We start from the raw sequence: 14,264 nt of genomic DNA on the forward strand, positions 1-14,264 counted from the left end.
AAAAATCGGAGAATAGAGAAGTAGTTCATTTCACTAAAAGACCTTCCGGTAAGTTATCAATTATCATAGATATAATTTTTTCATCACTTATTCGCACCTCTAGGTTATGAGTATTGAATAAAGCATGCAAAAATACTAGATCAGCCAAAATTCAGAGTGCTGAAGTGCATTTTTCCATTTCTGGTAAATTTTTGAAAACCATTGAGCTAAAAATGGAAACATTCAAAAATATTACCAAATCTACCTAAAAATCTGAAACTGGTACCTATACCTATTTACCCTATTTTCGACAGCCCTCCTACCCCCCCCCCCCCCCATTGATCGGAAACGCTTTCAAAACATTTTGAGCAGTTCTGGAGCATCCAGTAGATTTTTAAGAGTTGAAATTTCCACATTTTATCTATAATCAGGATGCTAAAATCACTTTATATCCTAATTTCAACATGCTGATCGAGTTGATTGAAAGTAATTTTAAAATGGTTCCGGGCCTTTCAACTATATTTTTAAAATTCCAGATTTTCAAAAAGTTCCAGAAAAGCACATTGGAAAGTACAATCAACAAGATTGGTGTTTGTTAGTGAACTGCTGGGCCAATCACACACCATTTTCAAAAATTTGTTTCAGATGGTTCAAAATCATATAATTTTTCAAAGATTTCATACCTAATTGAAAATTTGAAAAAGATGCGATTCCGAGCCAGCAACATTTGATTTTGGAAAACTGGTGTGTAATCGGTCAAAGTAGGTCATGAACAAGCTCCAATCGCGTTTACACGCTTTAAAAAAGAATAATTCGGACGGTTTTTTGTAGCACCTTTTGAAAATTTGGAGCTATATACCAAAATACGCACAACTGGAGGCTCCAGAATGATTTTGAATCACCTCAAATGAACTCAATACATATTATGATAAAAGTAACAGTACAGTACAAAGCAAATTTTAGCTTTTCAACTTCATTGAGCAAAATTTTGTGAAAATTTCAAGTTTAAAAAATCTGCACGAGGCTCCAGAACTGCTCAAAACGGTTCGAAACTATTTTCAATCAATTCGAACAGTCAAAGTAGGGCGGGTACGAACATAATTTCAGCTTTATTAAGTACCTACGGTTAAATATTAATGAAATTTTTATTTTTTTGCATTCTCGGTTCAAAAATTCATCTAACTTGGTCAAATGCGCTTTAGCACCTGAAAATTTTGACTGCTGGTGATGTATTTTTCCATATTCTCAAGAATTTTTTGTCTGTTGGGATACCTCCTTTGACATGACAAGAAAAAGTTTACTTGGAGAAATAATTAGAGGAGTCAGGGTATGTTTTCTCTCGAAACACCTTTGCGATCACACACGACCCTCTCTATTTAACAGGCGGGGATCGTAAAATCTAGTCACAGTGCTATCAAGCCCAAGCTTTGTATATTCCTGATAACTGTGATAATTTTATTTATATGTAGGTATTTGATTCCTATTTGGCTGAGAACGACAAGATTTGTGAATTTTGAACAAAGATTGAAATTTCGCCCTTTTTGAAGAATTAAAGTTGATGTTCTGAGAGTGGTTATACTAGGTAGAGTGGGTCATTTTTCAACTATTTTAAAATTTTGATAGACTCTGGCAAAAATCATGGCCAAATGACCTCAATATTGATGCGGAAAAAATTTGAAATTTTTTAGTCAACGTTTGACCCCTTCCCCCTCCCCCTCGACTTGAGCTTAAAGTCTTGAAAATTCAAGAAATTTTGTAATGGGTAGGAAAAAGTTTTTTTTTTTTAGCTTTTCACATCGGGCCAGTTGTTCAAGTTCTGGTCTTACCAGCTTAATGAGATGATTACAAAAATATATCACATTTTAAAGGAAAAAACGAATATTTTGAGAACTTCTGCATTTGGTAAAAATTAACTTTGAAATGCTATGATCTTAAAGTGATCATATTATATAAGTACTCAAGATGCCAAAAGATCACCTAAACTGAAAAAAAAATCAAAAAAATTGTAACAATTGAAAATTTTTTTCAATTTTTTGAGCTTGAGCCGAGGGGAGGGAGTTGAATGTTGACCAAAAAAATTTAAATTCTTCCGGTGTCTCATTGATGGCATCTGGCCAGAACTTTCCAATTGAATTTGACTGTCTGGTGACTTTTTGGAGACAGGATTCAGTGATTCACCAAGCAGTGAACATTTGTGATTGATTTTGAAATTGATGAATTTGATGAATCTTGATGACTTTAGGAGAATCATCTGTCACCAAAACATGAAAAATTCATATTTTCCAATCTGGAATGTATTTGGAGCTCCTAAAATACGCATCATGTGTTACTTCCACGTTCTTGAAAACGTTGAAAAGTAGGTACCTCATACTGATCAAAAATTAAAGAACTCGTCAAGATCTAAAAAACGATATCACTGTGCTTCAAACATGTCCAAATAAAGACACATTTACATGAGCTGCCTCCTTATTTCTAGTCAATGGCGTAGAACAAGTAAGTAATCGAATTCTGCAATTATTTCGAAGAAAATTGGTTACCTATGTAAGAAACCCTCATGGTTTGAAGGCGCAACGTTAGGATATCCGTCGGCTAATAATGGCTTGGAAGCCACAAATGCAATTAAGTATAAAAAGAGAACAATACTTTGAGGGAACGATTACCTGTAGGACAGTTCACAAAAATCCCATAATTTATCGTTCATTATTTTTATTCATCGTGGACATGGACATCTTCTTATTTATTATTTTAAAGAAAAAAACAAATATTTTGAGGATTCCTAGCCTATACATTTGGCTAAGAAGAAACGTTCATCAGCTTTTCTAATGGTCTAACACCGATCATATGCAAGTACTAAAGATGCCAAAAGACTACCTGAACTAAACTCAAAAAGAAATTTAAAAACTAAAAAAATTGAAAATTTTTTAATTTTTGAAAACTCTGAGCTTGAGCCTGGGGTAGGGGGTTAAATGTTGACCAAAAAATTCAAAATTATTCCTGCGTCTCATTGAGGTCATCTCGCCATAATTCTTTGCTAGGGTCCATCAAAATTTGAAAAACGTTGAAAAACAACCCTCCCTCGCAATCATTTTCAGATCAGAAATTTCCAATCGAATACAGAACTCTCAGATCACCACTTTTAATTTCTTCAAAAGGGGTGAAATTTCAATATTTTTTTCAAAATTTACAACTTTGTCAGTTTTCAGCCAAATATGGAATCACACAAATAATGTTTTAACTGTTTAATAGATCATATAATTCTGCAGTAATAACACATCATACAAATAAAAAGAAAACACTCAAAAAATAAAATTTTGAACCGAACGAAGCCATGAGTGAATTGAAAAAGGCAGCAAAACTACATCAATCGCCAAAATTTCAAACATTATGGTGCATTTTTCGATTTTTGATGAATTTTTAAAAATCATCTGGTCAAAAATGAAAAAAAAATCAGAATACCAAAGTGACCTATAAATTTGAATTCTGATGTGTGCCTGATTTCCAACCCCCTGAAGGTGATTGAAAACGATTTTAAATCTCTTTGAGTAGTTCTGGAGCCTCCAGCAGATTTTTGAAAGTTGAAATTTACTGTATACCTACCCCAATTTCAACATGCTGATTTGATAGGAGGTGATTTCAAGGCGTTCTGGAGTCGCCAACACTATTTAGTAGCTCCTTTTCGTCAAACAGTAGGAGCAGGTGAAATGATTTTTTTCACATTTCCATCGTTAGAGAAACTTATCTACTGATCAGAACAAGTAGGAACCAATTTTTGAAAAATTTTAATAGTCAGTCAAGTGAGTCAATAACTAACTCCAATTTTGTTTATACATAATATGTACGTGCTGAATTTGATTTGTACGGTTTTTATGACACTTTTTGGGAATCTGGAGAATCTTGGAATTTCCAATACATAGCTGGAGGCTCCAGACCGGCTTGAAACTACCTTCAATCAACTTAAAATATTACTTGAATTAAGGTTTAAAGTAACTATATTTAGTAACTCCTTCTGTAAAATGTTGTGGAAATTTCAACTTTCAAAAATTTCCTGGAGGCTCCAGAATTGCTTAAAACCGATTCCAATCGATTTGGAGGATTCAAAATTAGGAGACAAACCAAAGTTCAGCATTCTAGGTCAATTTTGTAATAATTCTGATTTCTTCGTATTTTTGGCCCCAAATTGTAGATTTTCCTAAATTCACTAAAAAATATAAAAACGCACTTTAACCCTGAAATTTTCAGGCTGGTGGTGTATAAAGTGCTCAAAACTGTTTGAAATCGTTTCCAATCCATTTGTGAGAATAGTGAAAATAGGTTAACTCAAAAATTTCAGATTTCCAGGTCGATTAAATGAAATTTTCATATAAATTTTTTACTCTTAGATTTCCAAAAACTCGTCAAAAATCGAAAAATGCGCTTTCGCACCGAAAATTTTGATTGGTGATATATTTTTGGAAGCTCTTTTGTTTTATCTTTGTCCGGTTGAAAAAATTTCTGTCGGCTGGGATTCCTCTCTCGTAAAAAAAAGTCAAGTTCAATGTGTAATAAACTTCTCTTTGTTAGATCTCAATCCAATAGACTTTTTGAATGTAAGTAATTATTTTTCGTCGTGTTAAATTTTATGAGACAGAAAAATCAAATTCAGTGCATGATTTTAAAAAGAATCGCAAGCAAATATTTCAATTTTGAAGATGATTAAGTAAGCACCTTTATTATGGAATCTGTACCTATTCCTCGTTCAGAGGAACAAGAAAAATACCACAATGTAAACAAACATGTCATTTTTTCACATATGCCCCTGAAAGCAGAAGACATATCTATTAGGCTCTCGATAGGACACCCTGTATATACAGACCCGATCAAAACACCCGAGTAATTAATACACACGAACGTGTCCGATGCATCGATTAATTAACCGCTTCGATGATTGCGTATCCTCACACTCGGATACCAGTTCGGACCAGTGCGGGCGACTCAAACCGATCATCGGATAGCACCGATAGATAATCTTGTAACTCTCCCAAGTCGACGATTAATTTCCAATTCGATACAGTCGTAAGAGACTATGGACTATGAAAATTACGACGAATCTCATTCGCAGCCCTTGGGACAAATAGCGGATATGGATATCGTCGACATATACCTCACAACCCCGAAGGCTCCACAGCTCACAATACAACCAGTACGTATAGTTTTTTACTACACGACTTACTCAGACTTTGCGACCAAGACCAACGTATCGTATACTATACGCTAATGCTAAACGAGAGAGACAACCAATTCACCGTCAGAGTCGAACCGGTTACACGACGATTACGCATTTTAATGTTTTCTCTTTCCTTTCCATAATGTGTGAGGCAGGAGGCTGCGCCAAGCTCCGCAGCTGATTCTTTGGTCAGTCTACCAGTCCAGACCGTCTATACTCGCGTATCTTTTCTGTTCCGTTTTGAGAAATTCGTCTCTCGTACGCGTGTGTGTGATTAGTGTATGTACTTACCTACTCGAGACTTTGGTTTTTTATAATTTTTTTTGTCGACTAATTTTTGCTTAGATATTTTTTGATTTTTTTTTGTGTGCGCGAATCATTTTACTCTCGAATTGGCGCCCAATTTTGACGCGCATTTTAACTTCAAATTCGATGTATTATCATGTGTAATTCATCACGTAAAATATCGACGACGCTGATATCGACATCGACGTCGCCGACTACTGTACCTTTCATCAAGTTTGCATTGTTTACGTCGCAGGTAATTACAAAATTTACATTTTTCTACACGAAACTACTTGTACTCGTATTTTACATACAAATAAGATGGTCGATTGGTCGTATATTTTATCGTCATGAACACGTGGTTTACTCGATCAATATTCAAATTATTCATCACGTGATCTGAGTGCTCAATAACATTGCCACCCTCAAGAGCCTCGCCCCCCCCCCTCAATCAATCCAGAAACCCTTGTCCCGAATTTCGGACCACCAAGCACCCCAAAACAGCAATCTCAGATCATATATTAATCTATCACGAGATACATATAATTAATTACCTCCGGACTAATTATTCAAGCACTTGTAATCCAACCTGGACACGCACGTTGATCGTCAATCGAGCTCATCAAATTACCTACACCGTCCAGCAGTAAAAAAAATTCCACACACGATCGTCGTTCACTCCTCTTGCCCCTCTTTAAGACGATCATGATCATGTTTTGTATTCAAACTTGAACTAGTAATACCTACCGTGTAAAGACGCTCGTTACTCTTCAACGAGAGTCATTTACACGGCTCATTAAGCTCGGTGTCATTTATCAAACACTCGCCGACGGACGTTGCCGAGCTCAGATTAATTAGAGCGTATAAATATGGAACGTGTGGTTCAAGTGCAAGTTGAAGACTTCGATTAATATGTACGACGATAGGATAAGGTATAAAACCGATACCAGTCCGGAGTCAGGTTTTTTTTCTATAGCTTTGGTACGTAGATGAAGAAGAAGTTGAGGTAGGGGAGAGCAGATGGGGTTTAGAAGATTATGCCTAATTTGGTATTAGGGGAAATCTTGGCTGAGATTAGATGAGAGTTTGGTTTGGCGAGTTTATTAATTTTTTGGGTAAGTAATGGTTCTCAAAAGTCTGGAAATTGGTTAATTTCAACTATCATTGAGCTTTACCATATTTTAAATAACATTTGGATACCAAATTTGAAGCACGAGGGGAGGGTTACTAGTGCAGATGAATAATTATTAATTTAAGGGATATTTCCACTTGATATTTAATTTTTTCGAAATTAGCAAATGAGCCCTTGGTACTACATTTCTAAAGCAAAAGCCAAAAACGAAACCAGTCATTCCTTCAACATGTTCAAATTTAAACACTAAATAAATAAGTAATTTTTTCATACTGGAACAGTACGCAAGTGATGGCAATGTTAAAACTTAAAAGTACGATACGTAGGTACTATGTAGGTGCCTAATTTCATATTTACCGCTCAGTTCCTGAAATTGGAGGGAATTATAATTTCATAAAATTTACTGGAGTCTCCATAAACTGCTCAAAATGGTCAGAAAATGCTCCAAATTGTGATCAGAGGGGGAGGTGTTCAAAGTATAGAGCATGCTTTAAAAATTGCAGTTTTTTAGTTCAGATGTACACAGATACAATATTTCTTCTGTTATGTTTTTTCATCTTCGGCCCAGATCTGATTTTCAAAAATTCTCCAAAATTCAAAAAATAAATTTTGATTTTTGATACCTAAATTGCCAAAAAATTGAAAATTTCACAAAAAAAATTCAAGCCTTAATTATTATGTTTTTGACCAACACTCAAAAAATTGGGCATCAGGAAATTTTTCTCCTTTCAATTCTATTTCAATTCAAATACTGTATTGTTTTGTGAATTTTTCCACAAATTTTCAACGAGAAAGAAAAAAAAAACAGGAAATCTGGTCATTGAAACATAAATTTTTCCAGATGTTTAAAGGTTTGATTTTGAGGAGAAATTTAATTAGGAATCAATAAAAATCGAAAGCAAAACGATTAGAATCAGTGTTGTCTTACGAAATGTATCAGATATCTAAATTTTAAAAAAAGTTGATGTTTTTAGAATTTTTTTCTCACAAATTTATTGGGATACTTCTTGAAATTTTGAGATTTCAAAAAAAAAGTACTGAATTAATGTGACTGCAGGGGGAGGGGCAAGTTGATAAAATTTCTCTCTACTAATGTCTAAATTCAATTTTAGACAAAATAATATTTTCAAAAAAAATGCCAAAAACTGTGTTCAATGCAAAGTTTTTGATTTTTTTTACAAACGGACGAAAAAATTTGAGATTTTCATGTTTTTATTTTCTGATACATACTTAGATTTAACACATATCATCAGCAATTCATTATTCAATAGTCTCGACTTCCTCCCCCCCCCCTCTTTGGAAAATGAAAAACATGGAACTTGCTCCACCCTTCAGAAAAATTCAAAAATTGATGTAATGATATTAAAATAAAAATCTGCCAATTTTTAACAAAATTTTTTCAATTTTTTCAACTTCAACCGCTTCTAAACAAGGTGACCAACATTTTCTGGTGGACTGAGGAAGGGCTCATCTTGAAAATAGGGATTGCTCAAGAAGAAATCGATTTTACTGTGGAAAATTTCAAAATTTTTAATATTTATGTAGGTACATACTTCAATTTCCATTTTTTTAAAAAATTTTTTCCAACGAAGGGGCCCGCGTTCAAGGAGTAAACTCCTCCGTCGACTTCTGCTGGTGAAAAAGAAAAACATGCATAGTTAGGTCCAACAGACGGTTGAAAATAATTGGAGTGTATTGAAAAAAAAATTCTGAATTCTGACGAAAATTTATGAAAAACTTCATTTTGAGTGAAAGATTTCCCCAAAAAATGTTGAGGCACCTAACTGGACAGGAGGCTGTGTCAGGGGTCCTCGTGGTACTAGGGTCATTTTTGAAATAAACTATTTTTTTTGCCATATTTGAACATTGTAGCGTAGTTTGTTGACTTTGAAAATCGATACCACTTCTGGCCCTCTACCAGCAAAATGAGGGTTAATTTGCAAAATTACGATTTCTTATAAATTCTATGGCACTTTAAAATCATTAAAAATCCCTTCAAGGAAAAACTAACGTTGGATTCCGACTCAGAACTTTTTTGTTGGGATAGGACCAATTCTACAGCGTTGGCTTTATCCAAAATAATAATTTTTAATGGCAAAAAAACTCCATAAATTTGATAAGACATCGCATTTTTTCTAAATGAGAGGGAAGGGAGTAGGTAACCGAAGTACAAAGACTAGGTAGTCTTCATCCAAAAATGAGCCCATTTTGGGCACTTCAGATCAGTTTCCTGTACCGCTTGAAAGCTCATATTTTTTGCAGATAATTTCTTCACTTGAAATAAACGTATAAACTTTCTGAAAAACTTTCGTCAAAATTCACATTTTTATTTCTGTTACAAAATACATATCTCGAAAATCAAGTCTTAAGCTAGGAGAATTCACCATCTGCGAATTTGTTTCAGTTAATTTTTTTCGTAGAGCTCTTCATTCGTTTAAGAATAAACTGATTTTTTGGTGAAGAATCGGTCCCGTTAATTTTCACGAAAATTGCGATATTATAGTATCGATTTCAAGCTCAAGCTCGATCAGAAACAAAAAAAAATTGGAACAATTTTTTCGGTAATTTTCTGGTTCGATTTTTGAATAATTTCAAGCAATTTCAAGCAATTGTGATATTTGTATTTTACTCGAAATGTGATTTTTTCAAAGGTCAATTCATCTATAATAACGAACTACAAGTAGAACTGAAACTTTAGCGTAGGTATTTTATACGTCTCAAAAAATGTTAGTTTATGTTATGATAACGAAAAATTTGGCACAATAAACAATTCCTCTCCGACGAAAAAAATGAAAAATGCGGTGCTCGAGTCAGAAAAGGTCGACAAATAAAGGGCATGGCATAGTACCCAGTACTACTTTGGACGACTCGTGTGAGGTTACCAATGATATATTTTTTCCCATGTAACCATTGATAGTAATATTCACAACAACGAAAAAAGAACTCGAAAGATGAAACGAAGCAAGCAAGAGAATTACCACGTGATAATTACTTCCGGCTTTACAGTACCAAGTAATACAGTGAGCAGAACCCAGAAGCCTAGGCGGCCAGCAATTTCGAATGGGAAATTTATCTAACTCGTAGATCGCATGCATGTTTGACGAAAATTTAAACCGAAAAAAAATCGATTAATTGCGAGTTAAAAAGCTTTCGCGTAACTATCTCGAGTATAATATGTAGAAATGAACCTGTTATTATAAACGAGCTAGGTGAGGTGTACCTATGCCGACACATCGGCGTATATATTTTAAGGTGTTAGAGAACGAGACGAGCTGTCTCGCATTCATGAGGAAAGTACTACGAGCGAGTAGGTATATATTGCGGTTTAGATGAAATTACGATATGATCAACGCGTAAGCAAGTGCATGTGTAATTTGTGGATAACGATAAGGTGTCAAGAAACAGTAGCTAGGCTCAAGGTTGGCATTCCCATTTCCCACTTCCCATCCAGTAACGAAGGGATTACGTTTTGCGGTTTAATGATTGATGGAGTTGTTTTGAATGATTGAGATTTAATTGAAGTATAAGCATTGGCAGGGGTTTAAAGTGGTCGCGTGTATTTGCAGAGAATATTGTTGAATTATGAAGGTGAAGGAGTGTTGGAATAAGAGCAGGTGGTGGACTTTTTTTTTTGATGAAGGGATAAATTTCACACGAGTGTCTTGATGGAAGTGAAGTGAAGAGATCAGTTTTCAAATTCGAGAAATTGAAGAGATATGTATTATCAAGGATATCAGTTGCAAAAACAATTATGACGACGAAATCACATGGACGATATATATTTTCTAAAATTTCATTTGCTGATTGCAAAAGAGTTTTTGCATTGCTTTTTTCACCATTTTCCATTTTATCGCTTATAATCAAGAATTATCGAAAAATAGTGGAAAACGTGGGTTCAACCTGAATAAATTAAAAAATTCGTTTTTGTAAATAATTGTATTCGTAAATAATGCTAATAAATATTGGAAATATGAATTTAATTAATAGTCAATTCCCAATTGATTGTCAGTTTATTTAATTTAAATGACTTAAAATCATGGGTAGGTAACAATAGACTTTCAGAGTCTTGAATCTTAAAGCTTCGCGATCGTAACCCTTGACAATAAACGTGAAAAACCAGTTGAAAATCAAAGACTTATAACTCGAAGAATTTATTTCTCAATTTTATGATTCATTTTTCTGATAAGACTTCGTTTTTCTTATCGGTAACATTTTTATACTTTGCAAAGTTGCCCAATTCAATTTCAGGGTGGATCGTAAAAAAAAAAAAGTCGGTAGATTTCGATTAAATTCATCCAAGACTTTCATTTTGAGTTGAAAGTTACTCAGAAAATTTTTCAGCTCCGGAAGTGCCCTTGAAGGGGAGAAATGGGCCCTCAAAGAAGATATTTTTTTCGCTCCTGTCGCTACCCAACCTGTATTGGAAGAGACGATCCGTTGGAAATGAAAATATTTGAGATTCTGTATCGATCTATGCTATTTCTGTAAGAATCCAAGACACTTTTAGGGTTTTACTGATCAGTTGAAAATGTGCAAATCGCATATTTTTGTGCAAACTGATGTTTTGAAAATTTTTTCTTCTCAAGTATTTCGTAATAATCAATTTAAAATATCAGTAAAGATGGAATTCCTCAAATTGGCGAAATATTTTGAAATGCAGCAGTGCCAATTTTTTGTTCATTTCTGCTAGTTTCAAAAAATTGAGAAAAATTCCCAAAAACAAAACTTACAACATTTTTTCGATTTTTTTCAAGTTGGCAGAAATCAAGTCAAAATATTGAAGATGGCATTCCTGAAATTGAGGCAATATTTTGAAATGCAATAGTGCCAGTTTTTCGCTCATTTCTGCTAATTTAAAATAATTAAAAAAAATAGACAAAAATAAAACTTACAAATTTTTTTTGATTTTTTTGAAGTTGGTAGAAATCATCAAAAAAATTGGTACCACTGTTTTCCAAAAAATTGCCCCTATTTCAGGAATGGTATGTTTGAATATTTTGGTTTGATTAATGTGAAATATTTGAGAAGAGAAAATTTCTATAAAACACCAGTTCATGCAAAAAGTGTTTCAAAATGTGTTTCAGCCCATTTTAGCAAAAATTCAATCTTCCAATCCAATAAAAGTTCAGTCATGATCGAACAGATTTGAGGTTTTTAAAACAATTTGACATTTAAAGTTCGGAAATGAGTTTAAAATAAACCAAATCGTATCGAAAACAGAATAAAAAAATAAAAGCAGGCAAGAAGGGTACCAACATGGAGTAGGTCGACTTCGACTTTTTTTTTGGAAAATTAGAGGGAGAATTGGATAAAAAGTTGTAGATGTGAGGATTTCAAAAGACCGTAGGTAAAATTTCGAATCCCTACACTTAAATCATCGCTTTTATACGAGGTTTAAAAATTTTAAATTCACATTAAGAAGTTTTTTCAAACGATTTTTTTGCGTTAATTGATCATATCTCTTTCAAGTCATTTTTAAATAGGTCCAAAAATCGTATCATTTTTTTCAAGTCATGCAAAATGCTTGGAAAGGCGAAAGAAATCCAAAAACTTTCTTCTAAGTGAATACAATAATCAATTAAAACACAAAAAAAAATTCTAAAAAACTTTTTCTTAAATTTTCAATGTAAATTTTAAAATTTGAAACCCCACGTAAAAAATTTATAGCTAGAGTTGTGGATCTAAAATTTTTCCTACAGTCTTTTAAAGTCCCTTCACAACTTTTTATCGAATTCTCCCTCCAATTTTCCAAAAAAAAAAGTCGATGTCGATCCAGCCAGAGTATATGGCTGATTTTGCCTAGATTCTGTTTGATTCGTTGATTAACTTTTACAAATCCACGAAAACCAAAAATGTTAACTAAAACCAACAAAAATAGCTTTTGGTTGATTGCAAGAGAGTTTTTGCTTCTAGCTTTGCTTTCTCCATGATTTTGCCACTGAGTTAATCGTTCCATACACCGACAATTTCAAAATGACTATAAAACCATGTAACAATTTCTCAAAATTAAAAATTACAAAGCGATCATAAGGTGAGTTTGAAAGAGCATCAAATAGGTATGTATCCTCACAATTCTTACGCAAACCACTCCTCTCCTTTCTTAAACAAAAAAAAATTACGCCAGGTCGTTTTAAAATCATCTAATTGTCATTTTAAAATAACATCCGATGATGAAACCAACAATTAAATGTGAAATAACCCGGAAAATAGTACGACAGTGAACAGTACACAATATTCTTGTTTTTAAATCCAAAACTACCTTGTACGAGTAAATTCTCACACACAAGACATATTTTCAAACACCATGTACCAATATCCGGAGACTATGTGTTGACGTCGTATTAACGCAAAAAAAAAAAAGAACGGAAAGTCGACACTCTTGTGATGGAGTAAGCAAGATAGAAATGGGTTAGAAAGAGGAAAACAATCATACGAGTATTATGGAAATTGAAACGATGTTCGGATCGCATAATATGCTTTATTATATTATGTAGCATGTAATGTAGGTATCTACATTATCATACACATACCTGTAATAAATGACATAATTCAGGCGCTGGCTGGATGGATGGTTGGCGCTCCGCACACGGTCTCGAGATTGGCGGAGGAATTATTAACACGTGAGATTGTTTTAATGGTTTTTCTTCCTCTGTTGTATGCCTGAGCACGTTAATGGGTGTTGAGTGTACCGGGTAAGTGCCGGTTATCTACTTCTTCTCGTCGTGTAATTACTGAAAGAATACGAGAGAATGTTAATTGATCAATATGATTACGTAAAACCTCGTAACCTAATGTGTCATTGGGTTTGGTCGTAATGTCGTGTGTATTGTCTAGGTTGGAATATTGAAGTAAATTATCAATTTTACCTACATTTCGAATCTTAATTATACGACTCGATCGTCGCGTCGAGGAAAAGGAAATTGAATCAAAAAAACAATTAGCCCAAATCAGAATCACTAACGAAGTAACGACGACCTGATGATAATACTCGGACCGTACTCGTTTTGGGACGGAAGAAAAGGATATAGGTAAAGGTTCGAAAAAATGTTCAGAACAGTGCACTTTCTTGCTGAAAGATGTTTTGATAAATCCAAGAGAAAATTTCAAGTTCAATTCGTAGAAAGTCGTGTTGAAATAGTTTAAAGACTTGAAGGTGGCAACTCGACAAGGGTTTCGAAGTGATATTTTTTCATTTGGGCCATTTTTCGGGGTTCCTGAGATGCCAGTGTTGCCATTCTGTTCAAAGAGAATGTCCAAAATAATATTCAAATTTTTTTACCAATAAAAATATCCAATCTGATTAAAAAATAACTAGAAAAATTGAAAAATGATACCTTCCCATCGCATCCATGCTCAAAAATTCTAAAAAAGTTACGCCAAAATCATAACTTTCTATGTTGATTAACATATTGAAAAATTAGGTAGGTTTAAAATATTGAAAAAAAACACAATTTTTATTTTCATAAAAGCTCGAAATTGGTAAAATTAATATATTTTCATCGTTTCTATATCCTGTTCGTCAGAATAAAAGACGATGAAAATTTTACCTTAATTTTTTTAGTACATACATAATATGTTAACTAACCATGAAAAAGTTAGGTATCTTTGGGATAATTTTTTCAGAATTTTTTAGCTTAGATGCGATGGAGAGATATCGTTTTCAAA

The 14,264-nt window shown here is 33.6% G+C and overlaps 2 protein-coding genes across 2 annotated transcripts in view; one reads left to right on the top strand and one right to left on the bottom strand.

Annotated features, from left to right (window-relative positions):
* Window positions 1-13,376, bottom strand: part of LOC135831347 (uncharacterized) — a 40,793-nt gene extending 27,417 nt beyond the window's left edge. Inside the window, exon 1 of the mRNA XM_065343757.1 lies at window positions 13,130-13,376. The gene's annotated coding sequence lies outside the window, so the exon portion shown is untranslated. The remainder of the gene's footprint in view (window positions 1-13,129) is intronic.
* LOC135831331 (uncharacterized) overlaps window positions 5,289-14,264 on the top strand; it is a 61,564-nt gene continuing 52,588 nt past the window's right edge. The window contains exon 1 of the mRNA XM_065343738.1: window positions 5,289-5,723. Coding sequence (XP_065199810.1) covers window positions 5,625-5,723 — 99 coding nt within the window. The 5' untranslated portion in view covers window positions 5,289-5,624. The remainder of the gene's footprint in view (window positions 5,724-14,264) is intronic.

This window comes from Planococcus citri, chromosome 1, assembly GCF_950023065.1.
Source record: "Planococcus citri chromosome 1, ihPlaCitr1.1, whole genome shotgun sequence".
NCBI classification, from domain to species: Eukaryota; Metazoa; Arthropoda; class Insecta; order Hemiptera; family Pseudococcidae; genus Planococcus; species Planococcus citri.